We start from the raw sequence: 15,393 nt of genomic DNA, 5'->3' as shown, positions 1-15,393 counted from the left end.
ATTCAGAATCACTTGAGTTATCCTTACCTTTTAACTGAGTAGTTTGTCAAGTCAGTTAAGGGACAAGAAAACACTTCATCATAAATGTACTAATGGTCAACAAAATTTGTTGAAAAGCACAGCATTGTACTACAAGTCAGAAAAATCAAAATTTTCTGAAATGTCATTCTTCCTTACTATTCCTCCAACCACCACCCCAAATTACCTGAGAAATAATTTTTAAAAACTATTAAGCACAGTTACAAATACTGTATTTCCTGTTTTTAAAATAGCCAGAATATATGTATGTGTTATGTATTATTTTTTAAAGTGGCCTCCAAATACTTTTACTTTTCCTTGGTCTTTTGCAAAAGAAACATATGCAACACCTCCTCAAATACTGAGAAAGGAAGCAGGGCACTCTCTTTAAGAAGGTAGAAAAATGCAGTTTACAAATACTTTTCTTTTTTACTGAATTAAAGGATATCCTAGCACATGAGAGTTACTACTTTGTTAATTTAAAATAAACAAAACATCTTTGATTCCCACCACCCTCCAATGAAACATTCTCCCAGTATTCTAAAAGCTCCAGGTACCAATACTAGTTTCCTCAGAAAACAGAAAGATGGTGGTGCTGTCCAGAGTACTGCCAGTGCAGAAATAAACTATCCTCCAATTTAATAAAATGAGAACAAGTACTGTTACTTCTTCTGTTTTTGAAAAGCACTGGAAAAATGTGTATGCAAGTAACTGAAATGCCATCCACGAAACAGTTACAACCACCAAAATAAGGAAGGCTTATTTTTTCTATTTTACTTCAAAAGGAACAAATAAATTGGTCATCAGTCTTCAGTAAGTTCTGGATTTGCCACCACCTCCAGAAACTGTACAAATAGTTTTTTGTTTTACTTATTTATAACACATATATCACATAAGGCAAATTGACGTCATGCTTTACTTCAGTAAAATGGGGGGGAATGCTTTCTCTGAAATTGGCACTAAAGTTGTTTTAAAATCTTAATAGCAAGAAGATACATCCAACTATAAGCAGAATGAACACAGTCATAATACATATCAAAATTATTTCCTTTATATAATCAGCAATGAGTAACTCCAGAGGTAGTATGGCAGAAACGATAATGGATCCTATCAGGTCACAACCAATGAAGAAATTAAATTTATTTATTTTTCCTATGGTTCTGACCATAAATTGCTTTACACAGTTAGGACCTGAATAAAAACCACTCTCAGAAATCTTGGCCCATTAATTCAACTGACATATCAATTTACAACTTTCAGGACTGCAGATATAAAAAATGTAAAGTATAAAATTATGTTAAGTTTGAAATGGTTTTAATTGTATTCATTAAAAATATTTACATTTCCCAGTACTTACTTGACAAAACTCCCCTGCAATATAATTCTACTCTAAACTTTTATTTATAAAATGAGGCTCATTTATGAGATTTCAATGACTGCTACACTGAAAATTACTTACATTCTGTAAAATATTTTAAGAACTTTTCATATCAAAGGTAGTTTATATTGGATTATCTGAAACCCAATAGTGCCCACAGATGAGCTTCTTATAATTCTTTTTATTAATGCTTGGAAAGCACTGTGACAATGGAAAGTGCTGTTAAGTGCTATCATCTCCCTTAAATTTTCTTTTTTACTGTGTGCACATTGTGAAATAAACACATATGCAGCATGTCCATGTTTTGATATGTATTTTTTATTTCCCTGCAGTTTTCACTTATCAAGAACAAGTAACAGGGAAAGTTGTCTGAACTAGTGCATAAACAAACATTCTGAAACACCACTACACGTATCTAATTTACAAGAACCGTATAAAAAAAGTCACTAAAACACTACACTATGAAGGTGTCCAACGCTTACAGTCAGACTTTTTCCAACCCGTTACTTGCCTTGTAGCCACAGGAAAACTCTCCAAAATTGAAAAAACAATCTTGCCACAACCCTCCCCCCTCCCAACACCTGGGATGGCTCGATATCTAGACTTCCAATATTTATTGCAATGATATAATGCAATACATACCTGGTAAATATCTTTTATGTGGTGTGTTACAGTTTTAAAGCCAGTTAAAATATGCAGTCTTCAGATAAAATGTAATCCTTGAAAAATTTTCATGTCTGCACAGTTTAAATGTGCTAGATGCATAATTTTCCTAGTCCGTTTTTTCTGTGTAATTATTTTTTATAAACTGGTATTATAAATAGAAATATACATTCAAAATATATGGAAAAGTGAGTTACTACATTAAATTTGCATGTATCGATCCATCCCTTTCCCCTGCACAGTAATAGAAAATACTATTTTGCCTTGAACTTCATATTTGACAGTGAAATGCCACTAAAGTATTTACCAAAAAGTCCATCTAGTCAAATTGTGAAACAAAATGAACCAAGTGAAAACTTTACAGTTCCTTTAGAAAAAAATTACAAGAATTTCATTTCCTAGCTATGAATCTTTAACTTTTTAGACACAAAGTTGGATTTATTTTTACAAGATACAAAATGTAAACATGGCAAAATAAATAGTTAAAACAAGTGATGCAGGATCCCATTTCATGCTCATGATCCCATTAAAGAATTATTTTTTAAAATCCATTCAGTTGCAAATTCAAGTGCAAAAGCATGATGATGAATATCTACTATTCAAGTAACAGAAATAATATTGATGATACAAATAAACTATTTTACAAGGTAGTGATTTTCCCAATTTTACAAAATATACATCATATATCGACTTAACATCCGATATACTGTAGTCCATTTAGGTCCATTGTTACGCTCTGTGATCCACAGAGTGTTGCCTTTTGCATTCAGCTGGAATATGAATGACTGCACACCATCCACACAGGAAAAGCCACATGTTTTAGGTTATGTCACTTCCATAGCTACTGTTGTCTCTGCTATTCCATTTAAACCCAATCTTTCTGGTTCATGGTTCTCTCTATGAGGCAAAAAGTAAAATAAACATTAATCTCTAGGATCTGTTAACACTCAGCATTTGTAGATTGCAATTTTATGTGACTACAATTAAACATGACTTCCTAAGAACCTTCTCCACTTTTATTACTTCCAGAAAGGAATGAAGATGTTTTCAACTCAGAAATTCCAATAATTTCTAGTTTCTTGATTATAACTAATTTTTTTAAGGAAAGATAACAGTTAAACACAGTTTTTTAGTAGAAGCTAATGATAATTACTGATGAAATATATAACACAGGACAATCCCAGTTTATTACAATAGGTGGAATACATGATGCTCAAAGAGAATCATCAATGGGAGTACAACATTATTTAAATCACCTCCAATTAGAGTTTAATTTTATAGGCTTAAGGTACTTATTAATCCATGCAAATCAGTTTTTTCTGATTTACTGTCTTCTCTGCATTAGTGTGATTAAAAAAATATAAAAACTTACTCTAAATACATAATTACAGATTTAATTACTCCTGGAATAGTCTCAATTTTAATATATACATCAAATTTCTTTTTATGCTAAAAACACATAAATTGTGATTTGAAACTGAAATTCTGGTATGGAATTAATAATAACAACTCTAATCTTCCAGACTGTCTAAGCAACAAAAGTAAATGAAGCTTCTAAAAAATAGTGATGTTATATGCCAATTTGACATTTTCTCCTTTTTCTTTTTTTCCTTTTACAATTCTGGTTGACATTTAAGCATCCTAATAGAAACCTCAAACAAATAACCTAAGTCACAGAGCCTTATGCTAAGCAGATCCTTAAGATGATGAAAAGCAAGTCTCTTAGACACCCATTGCTAGAACAGTTAAAAAAAGAGAAAAAAGTCTTTCTCCTCCCACAAATAGCCAGCAGAGAGAGAATACACACACACCTTGCTATGCTGCTGATGGCACTACTGGGAGTAACCTTTGGCACTCTGTCCATACTGGCAGCAACTGTGGCAAGTTTTAAGGCTGTTGGCGATGGTGCTGAAGTCCGTGTATTGATATGCACATTGACTGGAGAAACAACACTGACATTATTGAGGTGCACTGCATTTGTCAGGCAGGAATTGTTCATGGGAAGTGTTTGAGGACTGCTTGTGCACAATGCTGGGATTAAGTGGTTTGTAGTAGTGTGGCCAACTGTCCTTACAAGTTGTACAGCTGAAATCCCTGGGCTGGATGATAAAGCCATATTGGTGGAGTATAATGTTTTAGAGGTTCCTGAAAGATAAAAAGAAAAACCACTCAATTAGTGTAATGGGACATTAATAAAACACTTTAAAAATTAGAAGTTTAATAGTAAAAATTAATGCAAACATTTATATCCAATTAAATACCAAGTTAACTTTTCACATAACATCCTCCAAAGAGAGCTGCTTGTCATTAAGTACAATATACTCATCTGATATAACCCAAAGCACACCCTCTTGCTTACTGGTCTGCATAAAAAGGCTTTGCATTCTGCTGCCTCTATATGTGGTGACTTTGAAGGCAAGTACAATAAGATAGATGGTCAACAGGATCATGGGTATATGTAAAACAAATGGAAAAGCCAAAGGTCTAAGAAAGAAGTGAAGGTTGTCTTTGAGGACTCAGGATAGTAAAAAGCACACATGGTTTCACAGTACTGCATTTCAGGAGGAGGTGTCAAAGAAAATCTCCCATGAGTATGCTGGATGGAAAGGTAAATCTGATTTAAAGCTTATTTATCAGACTGCCTTGCTTATATCTCACTTTTTAATCTACATGTGGATGACTCAAATGGTGACGGTCAGTAATTAGTTCAATGGATATACTAAAATACAAAGCAACTAACAGTCTAGGAATGAAACCAGGAAGGATAGTGTACACAGCTAGGGAGCCAGCATATAGGAGGAAACAGGGAGTGACACTATGTGAATTCTAGAAAATACCCAGCTATTCCCCATATCTTTCCACAGAAATTCTGAAGAGTAATGATTGACTTCTTATATACATTTTTCCTTTGGAGATAAGAAATAAAACCAAACTCAAGTTTTTCATGAGCTATAACTTCAAGTGAAACCCCAGTTGTACCTGAAGGTTGGACGACACCATTTATGTTGCTGTGGCCTGTGTTCTGTTCCTTGACTACCTCACTGCGACCTGGAACAGGTGCACTGACCACTGCAGATGCAGCAAAGTGGGCGCTGGCTGAGTCGAGTGTTTTAGACATGCAGTCAGAGGTGCTTGAGCCCTATAAAATAGACAAAGTCAAATTCTCAGTTTCTTAGATGGGATTTCATGAACATTAAGGAATGGAGTAAACCCTAGAGACTGTTGCCTTTCTAATCTTCAATAGTCACAATTGTTTAGATTAAGAGATCCAGGACTTCACAGTTGAAGGGAAGTTAAATGACCATTCCTTGATTCTGTATAAAACTTATAACTGTTACTAAAGCCAATAGCAATAGTCTGTAAAGTCACTTCCAGACCTACCTAGATGTCACAAGAGCGTTGATGGAGCCCATGGTGTTTGACTCAGGAGCTTTAAGGTCAATGTACTGACTGTTTGAGAATAAGCTAAACCACTATGGGCAGATGCTGGCCTTAGAATTTGCAGAACATAACCAAATTGAGTACCCGTATAATTATGGAGCAATACAATTTAAGACCTAAAAAATGCAAGGTTTATTCTTTTCAGGAGGCTCAACTTGAGATATAAATATGTGTGTGTGTATATTTTTGGTAGCATTGGGGACTGATCCCTGAGTGTTTTACCACTGAGCCATACCCCCAGTCCATTTTATGATTGACTGATTGATTGATTCAGACAAGGTATTGCTAAGCTGTGAGGCTGGCCTTGAACTTGTGATCCTCCTGCTGCAGCCTCCACTGTAGATGGAATTAGAGGTAGGATTATAAGTGGGATTAAAGCCTGGCTTGGTTTTGTTTTTAAAAGCTTAAACAAAAGACACTTATTCCCACACAGCTCTGGAGGCCAGAAGTCCACAGTAAATCTTACAAGGCTCATATATCTAGGTATTGGCAGGGTTGGTTCCTACAGTTTTCATAAAGTATTTTTATTCTCATCCCTAGTGTCTTTATTTAACAGTGTCTTATGAACAACTTTCCCTAGAAGCAATTTTTTTTTTCCTACAGAGAAACATTATTCAGAGGCAAGGGGATATGCTGCTTAGATTTACTGCACATTTCAAAGAGAATTACCTCTAGCTTCGTGAGGCACAGCCACACAGCACTTAAACACATAGTTTAGAAAGGATCAAAAATGTTATAAAATCAAGAATGGGGATGATAGTTTTAAGAACACGTAATTACTTTTATAAAATTCTCAATAACCCTTCCAATAAAAAGTTGTTTCCTATATTAAAAATACTATATTTGGACTCCAGTACTTTTCTCAAAATATTCAGAGATTAGCTTATAACTACTCACTTAATATTATGTAAATTAAAAAGAAATTCTCAAAATCAAGAGTGGCAAAATCAGTTATTTTCTGTGACCTGACTAACTAAACAAAACAACAAAATCACAAAAGATAAACAAAGGGACAACTGTGATTAAAAGACGGGCTTACCTGTGCTTTTGGATGTGTCTGTTGCGAGGAATGCTGAGATTGCTGTTTCTGCTGAAGCTGAGCAAGTTGCTGTCTTTGCATTTGAACTAATTGCTGTTGATGTGTCTGAAACTGTTCTTCTGTGATGCCCCCTGTTACTGATAAAGGATAAATATGTGTTTTAAATATACACTTAATACAAGTAGAATACAATGTAAACTTATTCCACAATTAAGATGAAGAGGAATCAAATCATAATACACATAAGTCAAGGAACCCAATAAAAATGACAAATCTTTTATCAAGTATGGCATATGCTTAAATCCATGATCTAATATCAAAATGCTAAAAAAGATTTCTAGGCATAGTTTTTGTTGAATAACAGTTCTTACATGAGGATTTTACCATTTATTCAGACTTAGGGCATTTACTATTAATTTTAATTCTCCCTATTATGGTGACCATGTAATGAGAAAAAGTTCAATTTGTTAATGTAAATAATGACGATGACTAAATTATAGCCTTATAGTAAGAAAGCAAGACCACCTGTAAGACTAATTTTTACTTCAATGTCATATGACACTGAAGTGAAAATACCTTTCTTTAGTTACAAATTAGAAAAATAGATGTTCATCTAACATAACTATTGGCTATATTTAAGCCAGCAGTTCAATACTTAAAATAAGTCCTACCTATAAAAATAGGAGCTAGAAATAAAAAGAGTTTTCAAGAAAATTAAAGATACAATTGTATTCTCAGATATAATCAAGCATACTGTGGCCAAGTGTGTTAAAATGGGGTCTAATATAAAAACATATTATTTTCTTAGCTGATTAAAAGATCAACTAAGCTGCGGACAGTGGCACACACCTGTAATCCCAGCAGCTCAGGAGGCTGAGGCAGAAGACTACAAATTCAAAGCCAGCCTAAGCAACTAGACCCTTAGTAACTTATTGAGACCCTGTCTCAAAAAAATTAAAAAGTGCTGGGGTGGTTAGTACCCCTGGACTCAATCCCTGGCACCAACACAGTAAATAAATAAATAAATAAATAATCAATCAATTAACTAAGTTAAATTAGGAGTCATTTTCCTCAAAGAAATGTAAACAAAATCTCATTCACTGATATTTAAGTAGATCACTGATAAACTGATTTAGAGGACACAAAAGCTACTTTCCATAGAGGTTACTGAATTTTTAGAGTAATGAAACATTAAATCCCATCAGAATACATATAATCTAAGGGCAATTTTTGCTCTACTTACCCCTCCCCCCTTTAGGGAGGGGGCGGCAGAGATTGAACCCAGGGGTGTTCTATCACTGAGCTACATCCTAGTCCATTTGGGTCTTACTAAATTGCCCAGGTTAGTCTCAAACTTGTGATCCTCATGCCTCAGACTATTGAGAAGCTGGGATTACAGAAACACTCTACTTTTCATTATAGCTTTCTTTCTGCTTTCCTATTTCTCTGAAGCAACAAGTAAATATATCTATTATGCTGGAGAGTGCAGCACTATGAGTTACAGTGAATATAGGGCAAAACAAATTAAGAAGAGGGTCATTACTATAAAGTTCTTCAGTGTAGTTGGGAAGAAAAGATACACATAAAGAAATGCCAACTGTATGAGTCACCTTTTGTGTTAGTTAATCAATATGACAAGGATTCCACCCTGAACCCAGGTTACCTGACTCTACCCCCACAATGTTCCTGCTTAAGAGCATCACAAATGAGAAATTTAAAGCCTACTCCTACAAAAAGCCCCAGAGATAAACAAAGCTTTAGAAAAACTTTCATTTCTGTTCTACAACATTATCATTAAAATTTGTATTGAATCATACGAGGGGAAAAAAACAGATAGCAATTAAAAAATCTGGAGCTATTTACTGCTCACTTGAAAATCTTAACATTACCTGTATTTTTTGAAGTACATATTAATTATTTTACTGAATTACCAACAAAATCAAATATCTTTCTTTGGATATGTTAAATTCACTGCAAGTGTTCTATTTTTAAATGAAAAAAAAATTTTAATTCTAAAGTTACAATCTTCAAAATCAAATGAAAATGTGAAGTATTCATGAATTTCCAGCTGTTTGAAAACCTTGGAGAAAGAGATGAAAAATAGCTTATTAGATACAAAGTCAGAGAGGAAAATCTCAAACCCAAATAAATCTGTAAGTCTTATATGTACAATAAGAGTGGACTATTTCAAAAGAAGTAAACTTGGAATCTGGTATTAGCAGTCCTTAAATCCAGTATTGATTGTCCAGAGCTGAGCTTAGTGGTGTGGTGAAAAGGAGATTCAAAGTGATTAAGTCTGAGGAATAAACTAAATAAGGAGAAAATACTTTTTATGGCTATTTCAAAATAGAAATGTAAATAAGACTCCTTCTTTTCCAAAATCTTATAAGAGAGCTAGTAAAATCTTATCTAATTCAGAATAAAGTATAGGTTGACTATTTCTAATCTAAAATGCTGCCAAGTCCAAAATTTTCTGAATGTACAACACTCAATGAATTTGGGATTTTGGAAAATTTTGGATTTCAGATTTTGTGATGCTCAAATAGTAAAGGCTACACAACTATTTTAAATTTGAAAAACTCAGAAATCTGAGATACTTCTGGTCCCAAGCGTTTCTTATAAGATACATAAGTATCTAAATTAGTGAAAAGAATAAACTGCCATTTAAAAAAATGAAAGGTATTACTTTTAGATGCATGTGTAAGTTTGTTGTATGATCCTAACTACTACGTATAACTATAAAGCTCTAATAAAAATATACTTTAAAAAAGTATTACTTTTGGGTTGGTAGTCCACAGCTAATACAGCATTGCCAACTACAGTTGTCCTACTTGCTTTTGTAAACAGATGATCATTATGTATATATTAAAAAGGATGCTGATAAAATTACCTACTTTTTTAGATGTCTGCATTTATTGTCTTGTGTTGTTGAGTCTATTCATTTGCTCAGAAACTCCATTCTTTTTCTACTTATAGGAACTCATAAAATTCCAACCATGTTTCAGTCCAAATTATTCAAAATAATGGTGTTTCTCAGCTTTTAAAAATTTCGGCTGACTCTGATACCAAAAATCTTGTTCCTGATCTCATTTTTAAGCTGAGAATCACTGATTAAAAACTTAAAATCATTCTATAATATGGATATGCTTTAAAGTTACATTAATTTTTTCCCTCTTCTCCCCTTGCCCCAAACTCAGTATGTTATATCCTTTCTTGATATTGTTCTTTACTATTAAGGTATTTTATATTTGAAACAAGCTGATGGTCTTCATCTAAAATTTTCTCTTTAGTATTACCTCAAAAATTTAGTATTTAAACAAAGTAGTACTTGGACAAAATATTGAAAACAGCAAAGAGTAATCATGATACAAAACTGGAACACAGACAAAATACCCTTTCTAACTTCTTTATCATTTTGAGGGTAAAGGGAAGTAGTTAAGAAATATATGGTTTTAATGGCACAGACACAATATTGAATCGTGGCTCTCAGGGTTCATTTACACCTTGGTAGGTAAATGGTAAAAATTTGAAAGCATTTTCTGTACTTATTATTAGAACACTTTCAAAACTAAAATAAACACTTCCATAACTGACTTCAAGGCATCAAGAGGCACACATTAAAATACATCAGGAAGAGGTTACAGTTATAGTGACTAAATCTGTTTAGGACTGAAATACATGGTAGGGAGCCAGCTTGGAGTGGGGTAGTGGTGGCACAAAGTGGAAGTAGGAATGTTTTGTTTTTGTTTTTCCCCTGTTCTGGGGATTAAACCTAGGGATGGTTCTACCATTGAATTACATCCCCAGCCCTTTTTAAAACATTTGATACAGAGTCTCGATAAGTTGCTTAGGCTGGCCTTGAACTTGAGGTCCTCCTGCCTTAACTGCTCAAGTGGCTGGGATTACTGGCGTAGGCCATGGTGTCTCTTCTCACTAGTTCATCTTTAAAGTTGCTAGCATATGATGAGGTTGTGGGGGAAAAGGTATTCTTATACATGGTTGGTGGGATTGCAGACTAGTTAAAACCACTCTGGAAAACAGTATGGAGGATTTCTCAAAATACTAGGAATGAAACCACCATATGACCCAGCTATTTCACTCCTTGGCATTTTCCCCAAATATCTAAAATCAGCATACTAAAGTGATACAGCCACCTCAATGTTTATAGAGCATAATTCATGATACCTAATTTATGGAATCAACACAGATGCCCATCACTAGATGAATTAAGAAATTATGTTACACACGCACACACGCACACACACACACACACACACTGTTCTACTCAGCTATAAAAAAGAATGAAGTAATGGTATTTGTCAGTAAATGGATGGAAATGAAGATTACCATGCTAAGTGAAATTAGCAAAACTCAGAAACTCAAAGATCGAATGTTTTCTCTCATTCACGGAAGTTAAGAGTAAAATAAAGGAAAGGGAAAACAGGATAGCAATCAAATATAAATTAATAGATGATAGAGAGGAAGTCTAGAAGAAGGAAGAGAATGGGAGAGAAGGAGCGAGAAGAAAAAGAGGAGGATCATAAACTGAAATAGATTTCCATGCATGTATGAGTTTGTTGGAATGGACCAACTACTATGAATAAGTATAAAGCTGTAATGAAAAAAAAAGTTGCTAGCTTGAAAGGAAATTCACTTCATACTTCAAAGTCCTATCAGTTTAAAAGTAACCATAAACCTGGGTTGGGGTTGTGGCTCAGTGGTAGAGTGCTCGCCTAGCACATTCGAGGCCCTGAGTTCGATCCTCAGCACTACATAAAAATAAATAAAATAAAGGTATTGTGTCCAACTACACTTAAAAAAAAAAAAAAAAAGTAATCCAAAAATCTGTTTCGTGAATGTGACAATTACCTCACAACTCTGTCTAGACAGACAGTAAGGAAGTATTCTTTCCTAAGCATGAAGTTTTATAAATCTTCCTGGGTAACACATTCTGGCAGATCAGTATACCTGTTACAGAATTTCACCCTTTATATACACAAATATGTCATTCCATACGTAAGTAAATTCTTGCATGTCCAGATCTCATTATATATAACCTACAATCTATCTTCCATGAAAGCCCATAACCTTTCTGGCTATCTTCTATGTAATCTGAACCATTACTCATCTTGGATTTAACAGTCTGCTTTTATTCCATGTACCTTTCCTTGGAATATCTGTATTATTTCTGGGATGCTTATTGTTTTCAAATGTCCCAGGAATTGTTCGTTTTATCCTTTACCTTTTAAGTTTGTGGTTCTTACATGGTGCTTGGCTTAGGCTGACCTCTTATCACCTTTTCCTCCTATTTTCTGACAGTGATCCATGAAAAATATATTTTTAAGTACCTTCACAGATTTTACATTAACATGATTACAAAGTTTTAGATCACTACTTCTTGAGCTTGGGATCACAGAGATATTCCTGAGTTTATGTGAAACCTTTACAAGTAGTTGCTAACTTTGTATTACTGTTTCACTGATAAACTAACAAGAAAAATTGAACAGAAACACATTTTTTTTTTTAAAGAGAGTGAGAGAGGGGAGAGAGAGAGGGAGAGAGAGAGAGAATTTTTAATATTTATTTTTTAGTTCTCGGCGGACACAACATCTTTGTTGGTATGTGGTGCTGAGGATCGAACCCGGGTCGCACGCATACCAGGCGAGCGTGCTACCGCTTGAGCCACATCCCCAGCCCCAGAAACACATTTTGGGTCTCCTGGATAATCATCTCATCAGAGTACAAACTTGTGATTTTTGTGTTTCCCAAGAATGCATGCCTGCCTTTGTTTTTCATAATCCTTTTAACTTTCAACCCAGTTTTTCTCAAACTGGGTTAAGATGATGTATTCTTGGGAAGCTATGAATTTTTCAAATACTGGCTTAGACCAAGTTTTCACATCTTAATGAATAATACCTAATATGGTAGTGAAAATCATTTAAGGATGGTGGAATGAGATGGACATCATTATCCTAGAAGTCAAAATGAATATATTTTTCAGCATTTTTCATCTATCACACACGTCTTTGCTATATATTTTAACACATGCTTTATTAAAGCAATGTTAACAGCATGTAAGCTTTTTTGTTTTGAAGGACAGGTATGGGACTGGATGGGGGTTGGGGAGAGAGGGAGATTCTATTTCAAATCTTCCCGGTTACAATAGGGAGTCAGGTTCACATAAACCACTGGTGTTACTCCAAGGGCAAATGTAATCCAGGAGAGTTGATATAAGCTTTCCAGGGCTACATACATTCTATAAACTCTTTTAGTTATAGGCAAACTAACAAACTCTAAGGGCAGGGAGTAAAAACATAAGGGAGGTAGGGGAATGAGGAACAAATGGGTGTGAGGATAATGAAAATGGATTAAAGATCCATTTAAGCTGCTGATACCCAACCTAAATAGTTACAATTAAAATGTCATCATTATTCAATTAATGGTCAAACTCTTTAATCCCTTAAGTTTAAATCCTTTTCTCACTTTCAGAAGCAAGCTTAATAAAAATGATAAATCCTTTTGAGTATCTTAGTAGTGCTAACAGTCCTACTCATCCTAAAACTTTTACACTTATAAATATTTAATGGTAATTTAAGAAAAAATGAGAAGAGAAACAAAATTAAATTAAAAATCAGGAATTCTTCTTGGAAATGTACAAACTATTAATGAATTTATAAACTCACAATATTAAGGTATCAGGAACTAGCCAAAAGGGTTACTGTGTTAACACAGGTGGGAAGAGAAAGATGTGGTAACTTGCAACTCTGAATTTATGAAAACCATGGTTAAATGTAAATTAAGATAGTCATTCAAGCCTGAACAAGAAAAACATTTTTAGATAAGAAATAAATTTTCTTGGGCTTTCAACTTAAGAATACCATCTCAAATAATGCTGCATTTTCAACTGACAAAAAATGTTATCTTGTATTTATATAAAGAATATATTATTTATCATGTGCTGTCCTTGCAGGTAAGAAGTATTGATTTTTTTTAAACTCTGCAACTTTAAAACCTTAACACAGTGCTTTGTATGTAAAAGATCCTAAAATATTATGTAAGAAATAATTTTCCTTGGCTATTCACTTGCTATGTTGAGCACAATCTCTCTCTCTCTATCCTATTTTATTTTTACTTTTTGTACCAGAATTTGAACCTAGGGGTGCTAAACTATTGAGCCCTAGCCCATATGTTTGTGTGTGTGTGTGTATTTTTATTTTTGTACCGAGGAATTGAACCCCAAATCACTTAACCACAGAGACACATCCACACATCTTTATGTTTTACTTTGAAACAGGGTCTCACTAAATTTGCTGAGGCTGGTCTTGAACTTGTGATACTCCTGCTTTAGCCTCCTGAGCTGCTGGGATTACAGGTGTGCACCACAATATCCAGCAATCCCTTTTTTATTTTTTTCTTTTGAGACAGAGTCTCATTAGTTGCTTAAGGGCCTCACTAAGTTGCTGGGGCTGGCTTCGAACTTGTGATCCTTCTGCCTCAGCCTCTGGAGTTGGTGGGATTATAGGTGTGCACCACCATGCCTGGCTATCCTATTTTTATTGATAAGAGTTTTTCAATTAAGATAGCACATCTTTGTTTTATTTAATACTTAACAAAACATACACTTTTGATTTGAAATGAAGTCTTTAGTTCTTTATATCCCTAGAATACAAATTTAGTTTTAAGAATATAAAATTAATAAACAATATATTCTGAACACAGGAATTATAAATTAACATATTTGCCATGGTTATTAATAACATATTTTGCCAATAACCCTCTGGTTCATGTAAGACACAGTTTTCTTTTTTTTTCTCTCTTGTTTCCTGAAGAACCGAGGAACTTGTGACATAAATAAACACTTTCTATGGGCATTAGATTTCTATTTCTGATTAAGCTCTTTAGGTGCTGAGATTTCCCAGCTGTGAAAGAAAATTCAATACTAATAATTTGTTCAGTTCACTGATATTCTGCCAAGGTAAAAATATGGTCCCATGTCAATCTTACTATTCTTAAAAAAATGTTCTCATGACCACTATGCTCACTAAGAACAAGCAAAAGACATACAGAATAAAAGAAACCAAAATTCATGACGAGTCCATTCTTTTGTGCATGCCCATCAAAGTAAAAATGCAACTTTCCCCAAACTCTTACCTTACTATCTCTTCAGGTAGGAGAAGAAATTTATATCAGTTTTTACTGATATAAGTTAAATTCATTTAAGACCATCTAAACAGAGTGATAAAACTATGTAATGAATATAACTGGTACAAATGGGAACTTAAAATTACTACAAATAAAATTACTATAAATAAAAATATATTTTTAATTATATACAAAAATGGCATATAGAGACTTTTGGCATTAGGTATTTACAGTCCTGTGCCTAACTGCCTCACACACTGAGCTATAATCCCAAGTCCCCATACATTATATATTTTGGGAGCACTGGGAATTGAACTCAAGGGCACTCAACCACTGAGCCACATCCCCAGCCCTATTTTGTATTTTATTTGGATACAGGGTCTCACTGAGTTGCTTAGTGCCTCATCATTGCTGTGGCTGGTTTTGAACTCATGATCCTCCTGCCTCAGCCTCCTGAGCCCCTGGGATTACAGACAGGTGTGTGCCACTGTACCTGTCCATAATATTTTAATATTAAACAAAAGAAAGTCATTAAAAACAAAATACCTACTGGCCTCAAGGACTAATGAGTAATAGTCAGTAGAGAGGCAAACAATCAAACAAATCCTTTGCTCTACTTACAAATGTTTAAATATGAAAGATCTGATTTTAAAATATTGACTTCTAATATACCTAAATTGTTGTAAGTCTTTTAAGGAAGCATGAAATGGTA

At 34.0% G+C, this 15,393-nt stretch overlaps 1 protein-coding gene across 4 annotated transcripts in view; it reads right to left on the bottom strand.

Moving 5' to 3' along the window:
• Positions 1-915: 915 nt before the first annotated feature.
• Positions 916-15,393, bottom strand: part of Epc2 (enhancer of polycomb 2) — a 137,337-nt gene continuing 122,859 nt past the window's right edge. For all 4 annotated transcript variants that reach the window (XM_021735859.3, XM_005315819.4, XM_078017359.1 and 1 more), the window contains 4 exons: positions 6,540-6,676; positions 5,039-5,198; positions 3,871-4,204; positions 916-2,956 (listed from right to left, as the gene is read on the bottom strand). In XM_021735859.3, coding sequence (XP_021591534.1) covers positions 2,884-2,956; positions 3,871-4,204; positions 5,039-5,198; positions 6,540-6,676 — 704 coding nt within the window. In that variant the 3' untranslated portion in view covers positions 916-2,883. The remainder of the gene's footprint in view (positions 2,957-3,870; positions 4,205-5,038; positions 5,199-6,539; positions 6,677-15,393) is intronic.

The sequence above is a fragment of the Ictidomys tridecemlineatus genome, chromosome 7 (assembly GCF_052094955.1).
Source record: "Ictidomys tridecemlineatus isolate mIctTri1 chromosome 7, mIctTri1.hap1, whole genome shotgun sequence".
Classification (NCBI taxonomy): domain Eukaryota; kingdom Metazoa; phylum Chordata; class Mammalia; order Rodentia; family Sciuridae; genus Ictidomys; species Ictidomys tridecemlineatus.
This window is presented reverse-complemented; position numbering and strand designations above follow the sequence as displayed.